Source organism: Crotalus tigris, unplaced genomic scaffold, assembly GCF_016545835.1.
Source record: "Crotalus tigris isolate CLP2741 ecotype Arizona unplaced genomic scaffold, ASM1654583v1 scf7180000017546.9332058, whole genome shotgun sequence".
NCBI lineage: Eukaryota > Metazoa > Chordata > Lepidosauria > Squamata > Viperidae > Crotalus > Crotalus tigris.
The window spans coordinates 3,291,578-3,308,186 of NW_024096465.1; the positions used below are offsets into that span (position 1 = coordinate 3,291,578).

General features: G+C 36.7%; 1 protein-coding gene across 8 annotated transcripts in view; it reads right to left on the bottom strand.

The window, feature by feature from the left end:
- Positions 1-16,609, bottom strand: part of CSPP1 (centrosome and spindle pole associated protein 1) — a 61,769-nt gene that overhangs the window by 39,836 nt on the left and 5,324 nt on the right. For 5 of the 8 annotated variants that reach the window (XR_005555737.1, XM_039335169.1, XM_039335218.1 and 2 more), the window contains exons 3-9: positions 15,842-15,938; positions 7,555-7,652; positions 5,084-5,107; positions 4,662-4,742; positions 3,911-4,012; positions 2,674-3,080; positions 809-885 (exon numbers count right to left, since the gene is read on the bottom strand). Coding sequence is in view for 7 of the 8 variants with exons in the window: in XM_039335169.1 (XP_039191103.1) it covers positions 809-885; positions 2,674-3,080; positions 3,911-4,012; positions 4,662-4,742; positions 5,084-5,107; positions 7,555-7,652; positions 15,842-15,938 (886 nt within the window). In the remaining variant the exon portion in view is untranslated. The remainder of the gene's footprint in view (positions 1-808; positions 886-2,673; positions 3,081-3,910; positions 4,013-4,661; positions 4,743-5,083; positions 5,108-7,554; positions 7,653-15,841; positions 15,939-16,609) is intronic. The other 3 variants (XM_039335180.1, XM_039335190.1, XM_039335199.1) reach the window with 3 other exon arrangements.

Below are 16,609 nucleotides of genomic sequence, written 5' to 3' on the forward strand. Positions count from 1 at the left end.
CCCCATAGTCACATGACCAAAATTCGGGCTCTTGGCAACCAGCCTGTAATTATGAAATTGTAGCATCCAAATCATATGATCACCATTTATTACCTTCACTGCCGGCTTCCTTATTGATTTTGCTTGTCAGAAAAGCAAAGGCAGAAGATCACAAATGGCAATCAGGACACTGATTTTGTGGGATTTGCCTAACAATGCCAACTAGGACTGCCAGAACTACCATTATAAGTCGGCATGTCACATTCAATTTATTGAATTCATATTGCACTCCATCTCATTTGCATGTAAGTACAATTTCCTCCTAAGTCGGTTACACCATCCTGGGTCCAAATGACTGAACTGGTCTCTAACTGATGTTGATAAATGCCAGGTCTGTGCAATAATAATCTGTGTGCTCATAAAGTGTTGATAAAGGTTGTGGACCTGTGCAATGATAAAAATAAACTTATCAGAAATCTGGTAAGCTGAGTTTTAGATCGTATAGCTATTGTGATACCAGGTTCAGGAAAGAAGATTTGCAATAACTAGACTGCATGAATATGTGCATGAAATTGGGCTGTTCTGACAAGCTGAGGCTACTCCTGGGATACCAACTATCTATCTTCTTGACAATGGCCCCCATGATCTCCTGGATCTCAGCTGCTGGCCAGAATTCCTGAGAAGGTTGCTCCAGTGGGGCCTTTTCTCAGTCATCAATCCTAATTACTCTTTGGTTTAATTAGGAGCTAATCATAAGAAACAACTGAGCAATAATTACATGTAGTATCAAAATATAACATTTTTCAGTATCCCGGTTTTTCAAACATACCAAGTATTAGTCCTGTGGCATATGGAACTCTATCAACAGCAGTCTGTACTTGCTCAATAGGAGAATTTCCTTGACTTCTGAAATTAAAGATGAAAAATTAGCCACACTAAATCATTGTTTAAAATATAGAATGTTTAAGCAAACTTAGAATAGGATTTAATGGTACATCCTAAAATATCTAAAATATTATTTAAAGGTATAACTGACAAAGTTGCAAAAGTGTCAAAACAGATGCTGATAAAAATTGTACTAGTCCCAGGGGAACACTCATCACCTTATCATTCTTCAACAGGAAATGAATCTTAATACAACTAGTCCTCAATTAATGATTTATTCATTAACCATTTGCACTGAACAAATGGTATTTACAACTGGTCCCTGAAGTTATGGCTCTTAGTTACTCACAATACTTTTTAAGGGCTCAGAAGCATCGTAAGGAACATTGCAAGAAGCGTTGTGAGAAGCATCATGAGAAGGCAGCATACAATTTGGAGCATCATGCATGCCATTTTAAGAGGCACACATGCAGCCTCTGAAAGAAGGCCTATCACATCCAGCTGCCTCACATAGGGAATGAAGACAGTGAAAATCAGCTGGGGGCAACAGGGCCTAGGAAGTACAGAGCAATGGGGGCAGTAGAGGCTTTGTGCTGTGGCACTAGGTGGCTGGCCATGGCATGGGACTTGAAGTTGAGGTCCAGGGGTGGCAGTGGCAGCCATCTGAAGACTCTGGGCCTCTATTTCAACTCCAATGCTACCTCTGCCACCAAGCAGTGCCATTGTCAGGACAGTCAAAAGGATAACAATGGTGGGAAATAGGTGGGTGAGGAAAGTTAAAGAGGAGGCAGTTCCTTACAATACCAAGGCTCAAGCTAGGAGGGACCAAGCCAGAAATCACTTGGATTATTAGGTGGGTCCTCACCTAATGACTAGTGGGATTTGGTTAACAGTGGCAATTGAGACTGCCAGGATTGCCATTGCTAAGTGATAGTCATGGGATATTATACTTTATGACCACATCACTTATTGATGGAAATTCCAGTCCCAATTCCCGTTATAACCCAAGAGTACCTGAATGTAAAGAGAAGCCACTAATCAATCATGTATTACTCTCCTTTTTAATCTGTCACTGATAGCAATACATGCAGGAATACCTAAATAATTGATAAAAGCATATCCATGTTTTAAAATAAATATTTTGCAACTACAAATCTGATCTACTATTTCAGGGAATTTAATCATAATTCTACACATTTCAATTTTCACAAGAAGAGTTTTATTCAAGGGAAGAAGATAGTCCTTACTGAATCATAGTATTTAAGAAAGGCTGAGAGGTAAGGGAAAAACCAAAGTGCTGAAGTTACTAGGAAGAAAAATATATAGCACCTGCAATATTGTGTCACATACAGTACTGTGACTAGGGGCTTATTTGGGGCCTTTATTTCTAAGGCATTGTAATGTTCTTATGTAAATACTAATTTAAAGCATAACACTTATAAATACTGATACTTAATATTCTGATTTCATGATCCTCAGATTTTGAAATAAATTCTAGGTATCAAAATGAAATAATCTCAACAGCATACATTTAAGATCGGTGTTTATTCATTTTATGTTAAAATATATGTATAGATTTCCTTTAAAGTTTCTGGAAACTGTACTCAACATTACAAATATGGAATAAGTATGATATTATAATGTTCTGAATACAGAACAAGGTAGCTGAAGTACAGTAGTATAGGAGAATTGCTAGCCTTAAAATAGTTATCTAGGATAGAGAGAACTGGCATGGGACGGTTGAACTCAGGGACAAAGATGCTTACCATCACTCACCACAAAGTACACTAATAAGAAAGGTAAATTTACCTTTGGGCATGAAAGACCCGCAATGGTTTTTTGTCATAGTCACTTTCATATCGAAACCTGGGATCCATTTCATCATTTATTTCAGGATCATGATCCTCACACTTGTGATGTCTGTGGAAATAGTTATCCGATTTGCCATCCAGCTTTCCTTGCTTTCGACTGGAAATGTTCAGTTTTTCATCAAGTGTTTTATTCAGTAATGAATCCCCCAAACCAGTTTCAATATCTTGTTTATGCTGTTGGTCTAACAATAATCTTATATTTGATAACCCATCATAGGTATCTGTAGCTGTACAAGCATCTTTCTTGCTGGATTCTTCATCTTTTTGAAAAGACACATTTGGAGCATATAATTCTGATTGGGTTCTGTTAACAGCAAAATTTTGCTTATGGATATCTGTGTCATGCTGTTAATACAAGACAAATATTTAAAGACTAAATACAACAAAATTATTTTGGTTTTATTTCCTTCAATTTTAAGTCACATTTAATTTTAATTAGCCATTTTCACAAACAACTCAAAAAGCAAGAGGAAATGTAACTGCACATTAAATAACCACATTGAACTGCTTTCAATATAACACATGCAATACAAGATATAAAGTGGAAGGAGGTTTATATTTGGTAATGCCATGACTTTAAAACGCTCTCTCAAGAAATATCAAATTAGCACCCTGCATTTGTTTGGGTATCAACTTAAGTTTTTTTATATTTTCCAGCCATTTAACCTTTTATAAATTTAATCTGTTGGATTGGATTGGTTGAAATGGCTTTATATTTCAGGGTTTCCCCCCCACTTTTATAGGGGATATTGTATAATTTTCAGACAGTTGACACTTCATTTTCTTTGTACATCAATTTATATGAGGTGATAGGTAGCCTAGGCATTTTTAAAATAAATACAGAGAAAAACATATGCCAAAAATATCATTATTACTTTTCCCTCTCATTCACATATTTAAAAATGGCAAGCAAAAGTAAAAGAGGTTAAAAATAGCAGGTTTAAATGATGTCATATAAAAATCTAGAAAAAAACCAGCCAATATTATATTGCCTCTACCTATGTTAGTCCACTATTGTCTCATAAGTACACAAAAATCTATATTTATAAACTAATGTATTTATATAAAGGAATAGGAAAAAGATTATTGTCAATCCTCAATTAATCTTTCTTACAGCTTAATCATAGTTATCATTCCATTGTTTCCAGTATGATTGAAAAAAACCTATCTTTTACCTCTATTTGTTTCTTCCCTACTTTTCTTAACCTTTCATTCCATTCTTCCTTTTCCCTGAGATACTGATTGTATTCCTTGTTTCTTTCAAGTCTTAACCTGTCCTAAAACAAATATCAGAAGCAGCAAAATGTTTTAAACCATAGGGACATGATTTGTCTACATATGAAGCAAGATTGCAAAAAGAACCTCAGATTTCAATTTTATACAGATATCTAAAAACACTGAAAATCTTACATGTTAACTAAAATCAAGGTTTTTGAGGTTTATTTAGAATTTCATATTCCAGTGGACCACAACAATGCAAAATGCATTTTGCCAAAGCAAAACGAAGTTTCACTTGAACAAGGAAATCATAATCTGATATTCATTTCTGAAAGCACAAGAGCTGTTATTATTTTTTTTAGCATTAACAATATAAAATCAGAAGGAAGTACTCTGAACATTTTCTCTGAAACTTGACTATTTGATCATTTATACATGCCAGCAGGAATGCACTACTGTAATTTAGTTATCCAATCACATGGAGAAATTATTTTGAAATCAGAAGTTGGTAAAGTAACAGGCAGACTAGTTTTTAAAAAATAGCACCAAAAGAATTTGAACTTAAATCTTACTTTACACCACTTATTGCATCAAGTTAGTTTTTATTGTTAAACTTTTTATTTTCTAGTTTGCAAATTAAAATACACCAAAATATATATTTGCAAATCATAACAGTTCTGCAAATTGTTTAAGTTTCCAAGAACTTACCTTGGCAGATCTTCTGTCGCAAATAGGAAGAGAAAGTCCCTGAGTATATGGATCAACTTCACCTGATATTAAATATCTTTTCTATAAAAAATGAAATAAATATCAAATGATTCTTATATGTTGTAGAAATAATTTAAAGCTAATATAAACTGATAATCATTTTTGTATGTCCTGAATTCATTATATTTAGGTAATACAGAATTATCAATTTTGCATTGAAATACAGGATAGACCATCTGTACAATTTAAGATGAAATGAACAGAAAATTATGAATATCATGTGAAAATCAATTTTTTAATGATGGGACAGCCACAAAACAAAGCCAAGCACAAAGACTGATTTTTCACCCAAGACTTTTTAATAGCACATTCAAATAAAGTGAGATATTAATTTGAAGAGTAGCATAATGCAAGCATCGTACCTTTTTTTTTGCCTGTGACATACCCTAAAAGTTTGGAAAACAGATTTCATCTTAAAAATATTCTGTCAACAATAGTTCTGAATCTTTTTCCTCCTTTAGACATGTGCAAATTGAAAACAATTTAAAGATGCTGATTCATAAAAACTGCAGTAAACAATATCTAATATATTAATTTACACTATTAAATTTAACTACTTCTAAAAACATTTCCAATATTTTGGAAAACTGTCACTGGAAAATCTCCTATACATATTAGGGTTATTATCTTTGCTACTGTATCATTGCACAAACTCAAGCACCTACAGAAAATTCAGCACAAAAGAATTTAAAACATCTGAAACTAGATATTTTTTTAAAATTAATTGTTAACCAAGTTTGTTCTTCCTGCCATTACTTTGTGAAGTATCATATATATATTAATGATATTAAATATGATATAAAACATTATTTGATGCTACTTCATCTTTTGAAGCTAAGTTTAATTATATACTAAAATTATTTTTCTAATCCAAATTCATGTATCACTTTTTTGTACTGAATAGATAAATAGTCTTCTGGGATTTTTTTTCAACTGCCTCTGTTTTTCAGGCATTATCTTCTCTTGTTCCCTTCTATTTCCAACTGCCTCTTCAATATTTTTATCTTCCATTTATCTGTGAGTAAAATCCCTCTAACATGTTTAATCTAGATAGATGTATCATTTCACTCAGCCTGGTTTCATTTGTCTGAATAACGCTGGTTGACCTGCAATTCCTTAAATATGGTCAAATAACACATCACAACAATGTTAACTAAACGTAATTGAAATTTTGAGGTAGAGGTTCCTGCTACTTCTTGTGTCAATAAATAAAATGTTTAAAAGTTAGGGTCAAGTTTCACACACGCCAAAAATATACCAAAACATAACCACTCACAGCAGTGTTTTAAAAAGTGTTACACATGGTCCTCAACTTATGACAGGTTGTTTAACAACCATTTGCAGTCATGACAGCCATGGTGCTTTACCACCTGTAAAGCACGTCTAGGCATCATAAAATGTTACACTGCCCTCACATGCCTGCATTTTGCCAGGTAACCTGTGATCATGTGATCACCATATGCAATCTTCTTTGCAGGTTCTTGGGAAGCCCATAGGGGAGGTTGCAAGTGAGGATTTGAGGTCCATTCCCCCAGAAATTTACTCTACCCTCTCTGCTGGATAGGGAAAGCATCCTACACCTGAAAGAATGGACCTCAATCTGCCAAAAATGCTAGCAAAGCCAGCATTCTGAAAGGCTCTGCAAGATTCTGAAGGCTCGGCATTTCAGTCCACCTCTTCTGCTAGTATTCTTCTCCTCTGTGCCTCAGCATTTCTCTGAAGGAGAAAACGATAAAAGTTTCAGGAGATGAAAAAGGCTTCTAGTGAAAGAGGTAGAATTCCAGAGGAGAGAATGCTAAAAGCCCTCAGCATCAGCATTATGAAACAGTGAGTCTCTAAGCCTTTCAGAATGCCAGCTTCACTAAGATTTCCTCTCCAGAGGAGTAAACTCTAGCAAACGCATCATGTTTACAGTGGTTTGGAAGACTCTTCTCCAAATCACACTTTCCAAACCATCACAAGAATGAGACTCACGTGCAAGATGGAGCAAAGCAATAGAAAGATAAGTGGACATGGGCATGATGGGGCAAGAAGAGAGTCTGTGTGACAGTGGGTCTAGCTGACTGACACCTCCCAGTCTGCAGATTTCCCAAGGCTTCTTCCACCCCAAGGCACGATTGCAATGGGGAAAACTCACATTGTGGTCATTGAACAAGATGGTCACCTTGTTTCATGACAGGGATGACTTACAATCAAAATTCTGGGCTCATTTATGGTCATATATTGAAGACTACCTGTATAAATAAAAGCCTTGCTCATTTATGTGATATTGGTGCCCTGCTCCCCATGCTTTCTATTGCTCAAGGAAAAATGAAAAAGTGAAGTTTTTGACTCTCCAAAACCTGACCTATAACACAATTCAAAAATATGAGCTATTTATGTTGTGGTTTTGGCTATCTCTCTCCTTCCCCCCCCCCCAAATGGTTCATTTTTCTAATCCGATCCATCTCTTTTAACAATTCCCACTGTCCTAGTTAACAGAAACCCAATTTTCTGGGTTACAATACAATGCACCATAAACTAATCATAAAGGATAGGCTTACAATACACATTGTCTAAAATGTGTTTGGATAGTTTTTGTTTAAATGTAAATTAAACTAGGTATTCATCCCTTCAAAATACAATTTCTCCCTTGGCTCCTCCAACCAAACTCCTTTGAAAGCAGCTTTTTCCAATAATTTATTGTCATGGATATTTTACATAGCATCTAATATCCTGACACGACATAGCAATAAATTCTAGAAATGAATGTATTCAATTCTTAGGAAATTTAGTTTTAATGTATTTTTGCTTCACAAACCAGTATTAAAGTTTTAATAAGTTAGTTTCTTACTTGTGAAAGGTATTGCCTGTAGTCCTGTCGAAGTTCTTCCTTTAGTTTGTGTTTTTTATGTTCATAATCCTCCCCCAGAGGCAAGCTTAAGCCATAGTCTACAAAATACAACACAGTTCTTATCAATGGACTGTGCAACTATCCCAGTGTAAGAAACATGATAATTTATTCAAATAAAGGTAAATTAATATTTCTATTACCCTGTAAAAAAACGGAATTGAAAAAGTTCCAGTTTCAAAAATTATGATCAGGGATTTAAAATGCTCTCTCACCACAGAGTGTTCTTAAGGATATAAACATAGCCTTGTTACAATTATTAAAACAGGAAAGATCATCAATAAGAGCTTTTTGAGCAATACAGTACTGTATATAACACCATGTAGGCTTACTTCACTGCGAAGATGCATCTGACACAACTTCCAAGCTATATCCAACATGTGTATTTTCCACAGTGTTCAGAAACCTTTTTAATCATTGCAGATATAAAGGATCTTCAGTCAACTAATTTTTTGGATTAAATAATTGAAGTAGGATATAACAACTGGAAGCAATAAAGTTCCAATGCAATATAATTCCGAGAGTCACAGGGTTCATCATCTTTTTCCTGTAGTTCACTTGCAGACCTTCTACCGAGTGGATTGCAACTCAGCAGCAAAGCATAAGCCTTGTAGAAAATTCTATGCTCAATCCCTGCCAGAATTTGATGTAAAATATCTGTGCCAAATATCCTGCTGAACTGCTACAATTCTATTTATCAACTAGCTAAGAGAGTTGAGCCATCTTTGTAGCATGAGTCAGGTAATTATCACTGAAACTAAATGTTTATAGAGATTCTCATTCATCCAAGTGACGGTTGTTCCAAAAGTGCTTTTTTCCAAAAGGCAACTGGACTTCGTTTTTTTTTTTCCTTAAAAACATTTTGCTTCTCATTCAAGAAGCTTCTTCAGCTCAAGCTCAAACCGAAGAAGCTTCTTGGATTAAAAGCAAAATGTCTTCAAGGAAAAAACGAAGACCAGCTACCTTTTGGAAAAAAGCACTTTTAGGACATCACTGAAACTAGTAACCAATTTGTATTTGTTACAAGCAGCTGAGTGAAGAAAATAATAAATACCTATTGCATCTAGCTTTTTTTTTTTCTTCCATTCAATTTTGTCCGATTCTTGGAGACTGCCTGGACCCAGGCCCTGCAGTTTTCTTGGCAAGATTTTTCACAAATGGTTTGCTACTGCCTTCTTCCTAAGGCTAAGATAAACAGACCCAGGGTCTCCAGTTGGCTTAGGGCCTAATGCAGAACTAGAACTCATAGTCTCCCAATTTCTAACCTGATGAATTAACCACTACACCAAACTGTCTCTCTGTTTAGATATTAGAAATACTAATTTCCCCTATTTTATTTAAACTTTCTTCTCCAAAAGGAATCAGAAAAATAAATATAAATATGTTCTGGCCCAGGGTCATCCAGCTGACTTTAAGAATAGATGCCATGTAATCCAGTTATTTAAATAAAAAAACAAAAGCCACAATTAACAAGTAAGAGCAAACCCTAATATCAGAATCTCAGATGTAATGTTATGGAACTAGTCATAAAGACAATACAAGATTAATGGCTAAATCTGCATCTATTGGATTTATATAGCTGCCGATCTCACAATGTAAGTCTGGGCAGCAGACAGAAAGCAACTAGTTAAAATAATTAAAATATTAAAAACTTTTAAACATAAATAGAAATAAACATTCAGTATGCAATAGTGGCGAATATCTGTAGCTTGAAGGTAGGAAGAGGGTGAAGGTTCGTTCTTCGAGCTTGTGGGTTGGTTTGTGAAAGTTTCGTTACCAAGCTAGGTAACATCTTCAGCGGAGTTTAGGGGATGTCAGTGTTCTGTTTATAAGGGCTTCAGGTGTGGGTGTGTCAAGTGAGGGTCTTGTGTTGGGTCACCTATGAATCATCAGTGAGAGGCTTGTGATGGGTCTTGTGCTAGGGAGGCTACATCAGGTCAGGGTCATTAAGAATATTTACATAACTAAATACTCCTTTAACTCCATTAAACTTAGTGGATCTGTCTTGCACATCAGTATGAGTTTGATTAGACTTCATAATGTCAATGATTTTTTTAAGAAGCAAAGGAACTTTTCTGGTATAAAAAAGTAGCAGAGGATTAAGATGATTAACAGAGTAATATGACAGGAAAATACAGAATATCTCCAAGGTCGCACAACATTTAAACTTTAGGCATGTTTGTCAAACTGAGCTCTAGCTTATGAAAAAAATATACAACTGAGACTATTTATTTGGGAGCTTGCTGAACCTCATAATGCATTATATTTCATAATAAGCATATAACATAACAGCAGTTTATGAGCACTGGCCCTCTATGACATCATGGAAATATTTTCAACAAGGATAACTGTAAGAGATCCTTACAGCTTACTGGAAAGCAGATAGCTAAATATACCTAGCCATAATGCTTGGTCTCTTTTCAATGGCAGTTGGATTTCATAAATTTCATGATCAATTGCTCGGTAATACTGTACATACAAATGTACTAATAGTAATAAGTACTAATAATCTGTTTTGTACTATTATCAATATTTTGCAACTATGGAGAATGCATTAATGAGCAATATTACATGTATTAGTTAATTTAACCTGAAAGCAACAGTCCTGTTTTGGTAAATAAAATATGCTAAATTTTATATGCTAAATAGATTAATAAGTGGTATACCATATGCAGGTATAGCAGTAGTTACTACCACCCAAAATAGGAACTTTCATTGATATGTATTTTTTCAAATAGTAAAGCAACCAAGGAAAATGTTCACTAAATTATCCTTATTTATGAAATTTCCAAATTCATCAAGCTCGTAACTGCTAGTATGTTAGACTACAGCTGGCTTATTTGAACAAGGTGATTTTTACTTTCTAAGATCAAAACATTTACAAATCAAAATCCAAATATGGAACACATACTACTTTTGGTGCTGTCATGATGTTTCCCCAAGAGGCCTCTGAGGGTAAGCTACATTTAATTGTTATTTTAGGTCACTTCTAGTGATGTCACTTTTACCACTGCCAGACTACTCACAACACCAAATACTTCTAAGCATATATATGTTCAGCAATGGTAAATTACAAAAGTATCTATGATCTTTTAGTATAGAAAAGAAAACAGTTCATAAATGTATTCTTCCTGATCTTTTAAATTATCAAAGTTTTTTTACGGAAAAGAAGTAAACAAGAAAACTATTCTGATCTTAATTAAACACCAGATTCCTATTTATTAAGACAAAGGTTTTATCATAAATACTGTATGAAAGTATGGACATTCCATATGAACTTTGCTTCAATATGCAAAAATGTAACAATTTATACATTTTCTGGCAAAGAGATCGGGTTGGATGAAGAGAAAAGAAAATGGCAAAGTAAAAAAGCGGCATTAGTAAAAAATTAACAGGCTCTTTTCCCAACCAATGTTTTATTAAGAAATCCAGTGTCTGGATTTCCAGCCTCTTTCATCTAATTTTTTGTCACTGTTTTTTTTCCTCTCCAATTATATTATGTTACATAAATTATATCAACAAAACTGTAATTAGTGGCATATTCCTCTCACTTGTAATAATTGTAGTAGCTGAAGAAGCTTCTTGGATGAGAAGCAAAACGTCTTCAAAGAAAAACAAGAAAGTCCAGTTGCCTCGTGAAAAAGTACCCTTGGGATAACTATGACCTGGATGACTAAGAACCTCTATAGACATAAAAAGAGAAAAGACAAAGAACACCACTGGCGGGAACATGATCCACAATGGGAGACTGTACAGAGAGATACTGCTTTCTGGCTTACGCCTATCTTATCTGCTCTCAACAGGAGACTTTGAGCAGGTTCTTTCTAGGTGTCCATGTAAGATAGGCAGGATCATGTTAGTAAGTCATTTTAATATTGTCCTGATAAAACCTAGTAATACTTTATAGGGCCTTCTAGGTAATAGTAAGCATGCTAAATTGCAAACAGAAGTCCAGTGCAGTGACCCCCAAATAGCCCTAACCCTGCAATAGCAGGTTTCCCCTAATAGCAGTCTAGTTAATATATTCAGAATCAAATGCAGTTTCAGACTCATTTTCAAAGCAACTCTATGTGCAGTTTTGTTCCATGATGATCAAGTCTGAGTTACCATTGCCAAACCTCCCTTGCTATAGTTTCAATTGCTATTCCAGCTGGAACCATAAGTCAAGACATAGATCTACTCTTTTGGGGACTTAGAACTACCACTGAGACCGATATTTCTGTCAAGATGTTTACAAACTACCAACACTTTCATCTTGCTACAGCCTAATCTGTACATTCAATCCATTAAACCACTGACCTTATCTGAAGTGGCAATATACAGTTAAACATGATGAGTATACATCATCAGTATACTAAGGATATTTTATTCCAAAGAATAAATGACCAGTAGTTGCATACAGGCATTAATAAACATGGGAAGGATAAACAAGTCCTGCAGTCTCATATTGAAGCAACTGCTCTTCCTGCAATGACTAGAAACTGGAATTAACTGCTTGATAAGATTGGAACCATCAAAGAATAATGCCCTCAGTCCTCAGCTCTTACAGATGGTCTAGAAAGACATCATGGTCCACAGTTCTGAACCCAACCAAGAGTCTAACAGTACCAGAAATGGGGCATTTATTCATCCAGGTCCCAGTGAAGATCACCCACCATGCCTAAGTGAGTCCTGACACCATACCTTCTCTAAAAAGATGGTTGGTGGCAAGGTAAGAGTTCAATATAGTTGGGTCGAGGGATGGAGGTGACAGGGTACACAGGGGCCTTTTTTAAATCAAATGACATCCCGCCTTCCCTCAAAAAAGCTTTACACTGCAAAGATATCCATTAAACATGAAGTATGAACCAGGTCCCCTTTATGGATTACTGCCTTGTCGTGGCGAAGGGGCTTGCGTAACTCAATGAAGCTATAAGCTATGCCGTGCAGGGCCACCCAAGACGGACAGGTTATAGCAGAGAGTTCTGACAAAATGTGATCCACTGGAGAAGGAAATGGCAAACCACTCCAGTATCTTTGCCATGAAAACCCCATGGACAGTACTAAAAGGCAAAAAGATATGACGCTGGAAGATGAGCCCCTCAGGTCGGAAGGTGTCCAATATGCTACTGGGGAAGAGCAGAGGGCTAGTACTAGTAGCGCCAGAAAGAATGAAGCGACTGGGCCAAAGCCGAAAGGACGCTCAGCTGTGGATATATCTGGTGGTGAAAGGAAAGTCCGATGCTGTAAAGATTTTTTCTCCATAGGAACCTGGAATGTAAGATCCATGAATCAAGGCAAGCTAGACGTAGTCAAAAAAGAGATGACAAGAATGAACATCGACATCTTAGGAATCAGCGAACTAAAATGGACAGGAATGGGTGAATTCAACTCAGATGACCATCAGGTATACTACTGTGGGCAAGAATCCCTCAGAAGAAATGGAGTAGCCTTCATAGTCAATAAAAGAATAGGAAAAGCAATACTGGGATACAATCCCCAAAATGACAGAATGATCTCAATTCGAATCCAAGGCAAACCATTCAATATCACAATAGTCCAAATCTATGCCCCAACCACTGGTGCTGAAGAGGATGAAATTGACCGGTTCTATGAAGCCCTACAGCACCTTATAGAATTAACACCAAAAAATGATGTCCTTATCATCATGGGGGATTGGAATGCTAAGGTAGGAAGCCAAAAGATAACCGGAATAACAGGCAAGTTTGGCCTTGGAGTACAAAATGAAGCAGGGCACAGGCTAATAGAATTTTGTCAAGAGAATACGATGGTCATAACAAACACTCTTTTCCAACAACCCAAGAGACGGCTCTACACATGGACATCACCAGACGGTCAACATAGAAATCAGATTGACTATGTGCTCTGCAGCCAAAGATGGAGAAGCTCTATACAGTCAGTAAAAACAAGACCAGGAGCTGACTGTGGCTCAGATCATGAGCTTCTCGTTGCAAAATTTAGGCTTAAATTGAAAAAAGTAGGGAAAAGCACTAGGCCACTCAGGTATGAACTAAATCATATTCCTGATGAATATACAGTAGAGGTGACAAATAGATTTAAGGAACTGGATCTGATAGACAGAGTGCCTGAAGAACTATGGATGGAAGTTCGCAACATTGTACAAGAGGTAGCAACTAAAACCATCCCAAAGAAAAAGAAATGCAAGAAAGCAAAATGGCTGTCTCAGGAAGCTTTGCAAATAGCTGAGGAAAGAAGGGAAGCGAAAGGCAAAGGAGAAAGAGAAAGATACACCCAATTGAATGCAGAATTCCAGAGAGTAGCTAGAAGAGATAAGAATGCCTTCTTAAATGAACAGTGCAAAGAAATAGAAGAAAACAACAGAACAGGGAGGACCAGAGATCTCTTCAAGAAAATTGGAGATATGAAGGGAACGTTTCATGCAAAGATGGGCATGATAAAGGACCAAAATGGCAGAGACCTAACAGAGGCAGAAGAGATTAAGAAGAGATGGCAAAACTACACAGAAGAACTATACAAGAATGAGCTTAACATCCCAGATAACCACAATGAGATGGTCATTGACCTCGAACCAGACATCCTAGAATGTGAAGTGAAATGGGCCTTAGAAAATCTGAGCAACAACAAAGCTAGTGGAGGTGACAGTATTCCAGCTGAGCTATTCAAAATCTTAAAAGACGATGCAGTAAAAGTGCTACACTCAATTTGCCAGCAAATTTGGAAAACTCAACAGTGGCCACAGGATTGGAAAAGGTCAGTTTACATTCCAATTCCAAAGAAAGGCAATGCCAAAGAATGTTCAAACTATCGCACCATTGCACTCATTTCACATGCTAGTAAAGTTATGCTTAAAATCCTACAAGCTAGACTCCAGCAGTATGTGGATCGAGAACTACCAGAAGTACAGGCAGGATTTCGAAGAGGCAGAGGAACTAGAGATCAAATTGCCAACATACGCTGGATCATGGAGAAAGCTAGGGAGTTCCAGAAAAACATCTACTTCTGCTTCATTGACTATGCAAAAGCCTTTGATTGTGTGGATCACAACAAATTGTGGCAAGTTCTTAAAGAGATGGGAGTACCAGACCATCTCATTTGTCTCTTGAGAAACCTATATGCGGGTCAAGAAGCAACAGTGAGAACTGGACACGGAACCACTGATTGGTTCAAAATTGGAAAAGGAGTCCGGCAAGGCTGTATACTGTCGCCCTGCCTATTTAACTTATATGCAGAGCACATCATGAGAAAGGCAGGGCTAGATGAATCAAAAGTTGGAATTAAGATTGCCGGGAGAAATATCAACAACCTAAGATATGCAGATGATACCACTCTAATGGCAGAAAGTGAAGAGGAACTAAAGAGCCTCTTGATGCGGGTGAAGAAGGAGAGTGCAAAAGTTGGCTTGAAACTCAACATTAAGAAAACCAAAATCATGGCATCCGGCCCTCTCAATTCCTGGCAAATAGATGGGGAAGAAATGGAGGTAGTGACAGATTTTATTTTTCTGGGCTCCAAGATCACCTCAGATGGGGACTGCAGCCAAGAAATTAAAAGACGCTTGCTCCTGGGGAGGAAAGCTATGGCAAATCTAGACAGCATACTAAAAAGCAGAGACATCACCCTGCCAACAAAAGTGCGTATAGTCCAGGCCATGGTTTTCCCAGTTGCAATGTATGGCTGTGAAAGTTGGACCATAAGAAAGGCTGAGCGCAAAAGAATTGAGGCCTTTGAACTATGGTGCTGGAGAAGACTCCTGCGAGTCCCTTGGACTGCAAGGCGTTCAAACCGGTCAGTCCTAGAAGAGATCAACCCCGACTGCTCTTTAGAAGGCCAGATCCTGAAGTTGAAACTCAAGTACTTTGGCCACCTAATGAGAAGGAAGGATTCACTGGAGAAGAGCCTAATGCTGGGAAAGATTGAGGGCAATAGAAGAAGGGGACGACAGAAAATGAGATGGCTGGATGGAGTCACTGAAGCAGTAGGTGTGAATTTAAATGGACTCCAGAAGATGGTAGAGGACAGGAAGACCTGGAGGAGCGTTGTCCATGGGGTCGCGATGGGTCGGACACGACTTCGCAATTAACAACAACAACAATGAACCAGGTCATTCGGGCTTATCACATCATATTTAAAAACTTAGCTTAAAAAATTTTGAACCTATGATAACAAGGATACAATAAATTCAACTTTTAGATCAATGTAACCATTTCCCACTGACTACAACACAATAACCATTAGAAAAAAATAATACCATGCAAAGCAGTATGTTGACTATTCGGTGGGATGTTTTCTTTAGCCATGGAGATTAATAATTCACTAGCCTTTGAAAGTTTCTCTGCACTTTTATTCTGAAAAAGAAAAAATGGTAAGGCACAAACAAATGTATGCAAAAGGTACCAATTTGTGCTACTCTGAGTAAGAAAAAGCATAAAAAACACATAGAACTAGCTTTCTGGTGATTCTTCACCCTCTCCTTCCAATTTTTGGTTTGATAGCTAGTGTTAATGGAGTAGTGAAGAAAACAAGTTCAGTAATTCTCATATTTTTCAACAGAAGATTTATCTAATAGAGCAAGACAGTCCTGTTTCCTTGATATATCAGGGTTTTTTTCTCCAAAATACATTAACAATATAAGCTTTTGAACTGCATAATTTTGAATCATAAGAATAGTTAGTCAGCTAACTGTATAGAATAGAGCAGTGATGGCGAACCTTTTAGAGACCAAGTGCTCAAACTGCAACCCAAAACCCACTTATGTATCATCAGGTGCTGGGTAGGCGTGGCCCATTGGGTGGGTGTGGCTGCGATAGTAATAGCAGACTGGGTGGGACTAAAAAGATCAATGAATCAATTCCAACTTTGCAAGTTTTTTTTTTCCTGCAAGAAGTTGAAATTGATTGATTGGACCTTTTTTTTTTTTTTTTTGCACATGGTGGCGGAGGCCTAAAGTGAAAAGGTTTTATAAAATCCAGCTGAAGGCCTAGGACTGGGGTGACGCTACGCGTGCCCAGAGGGCTCT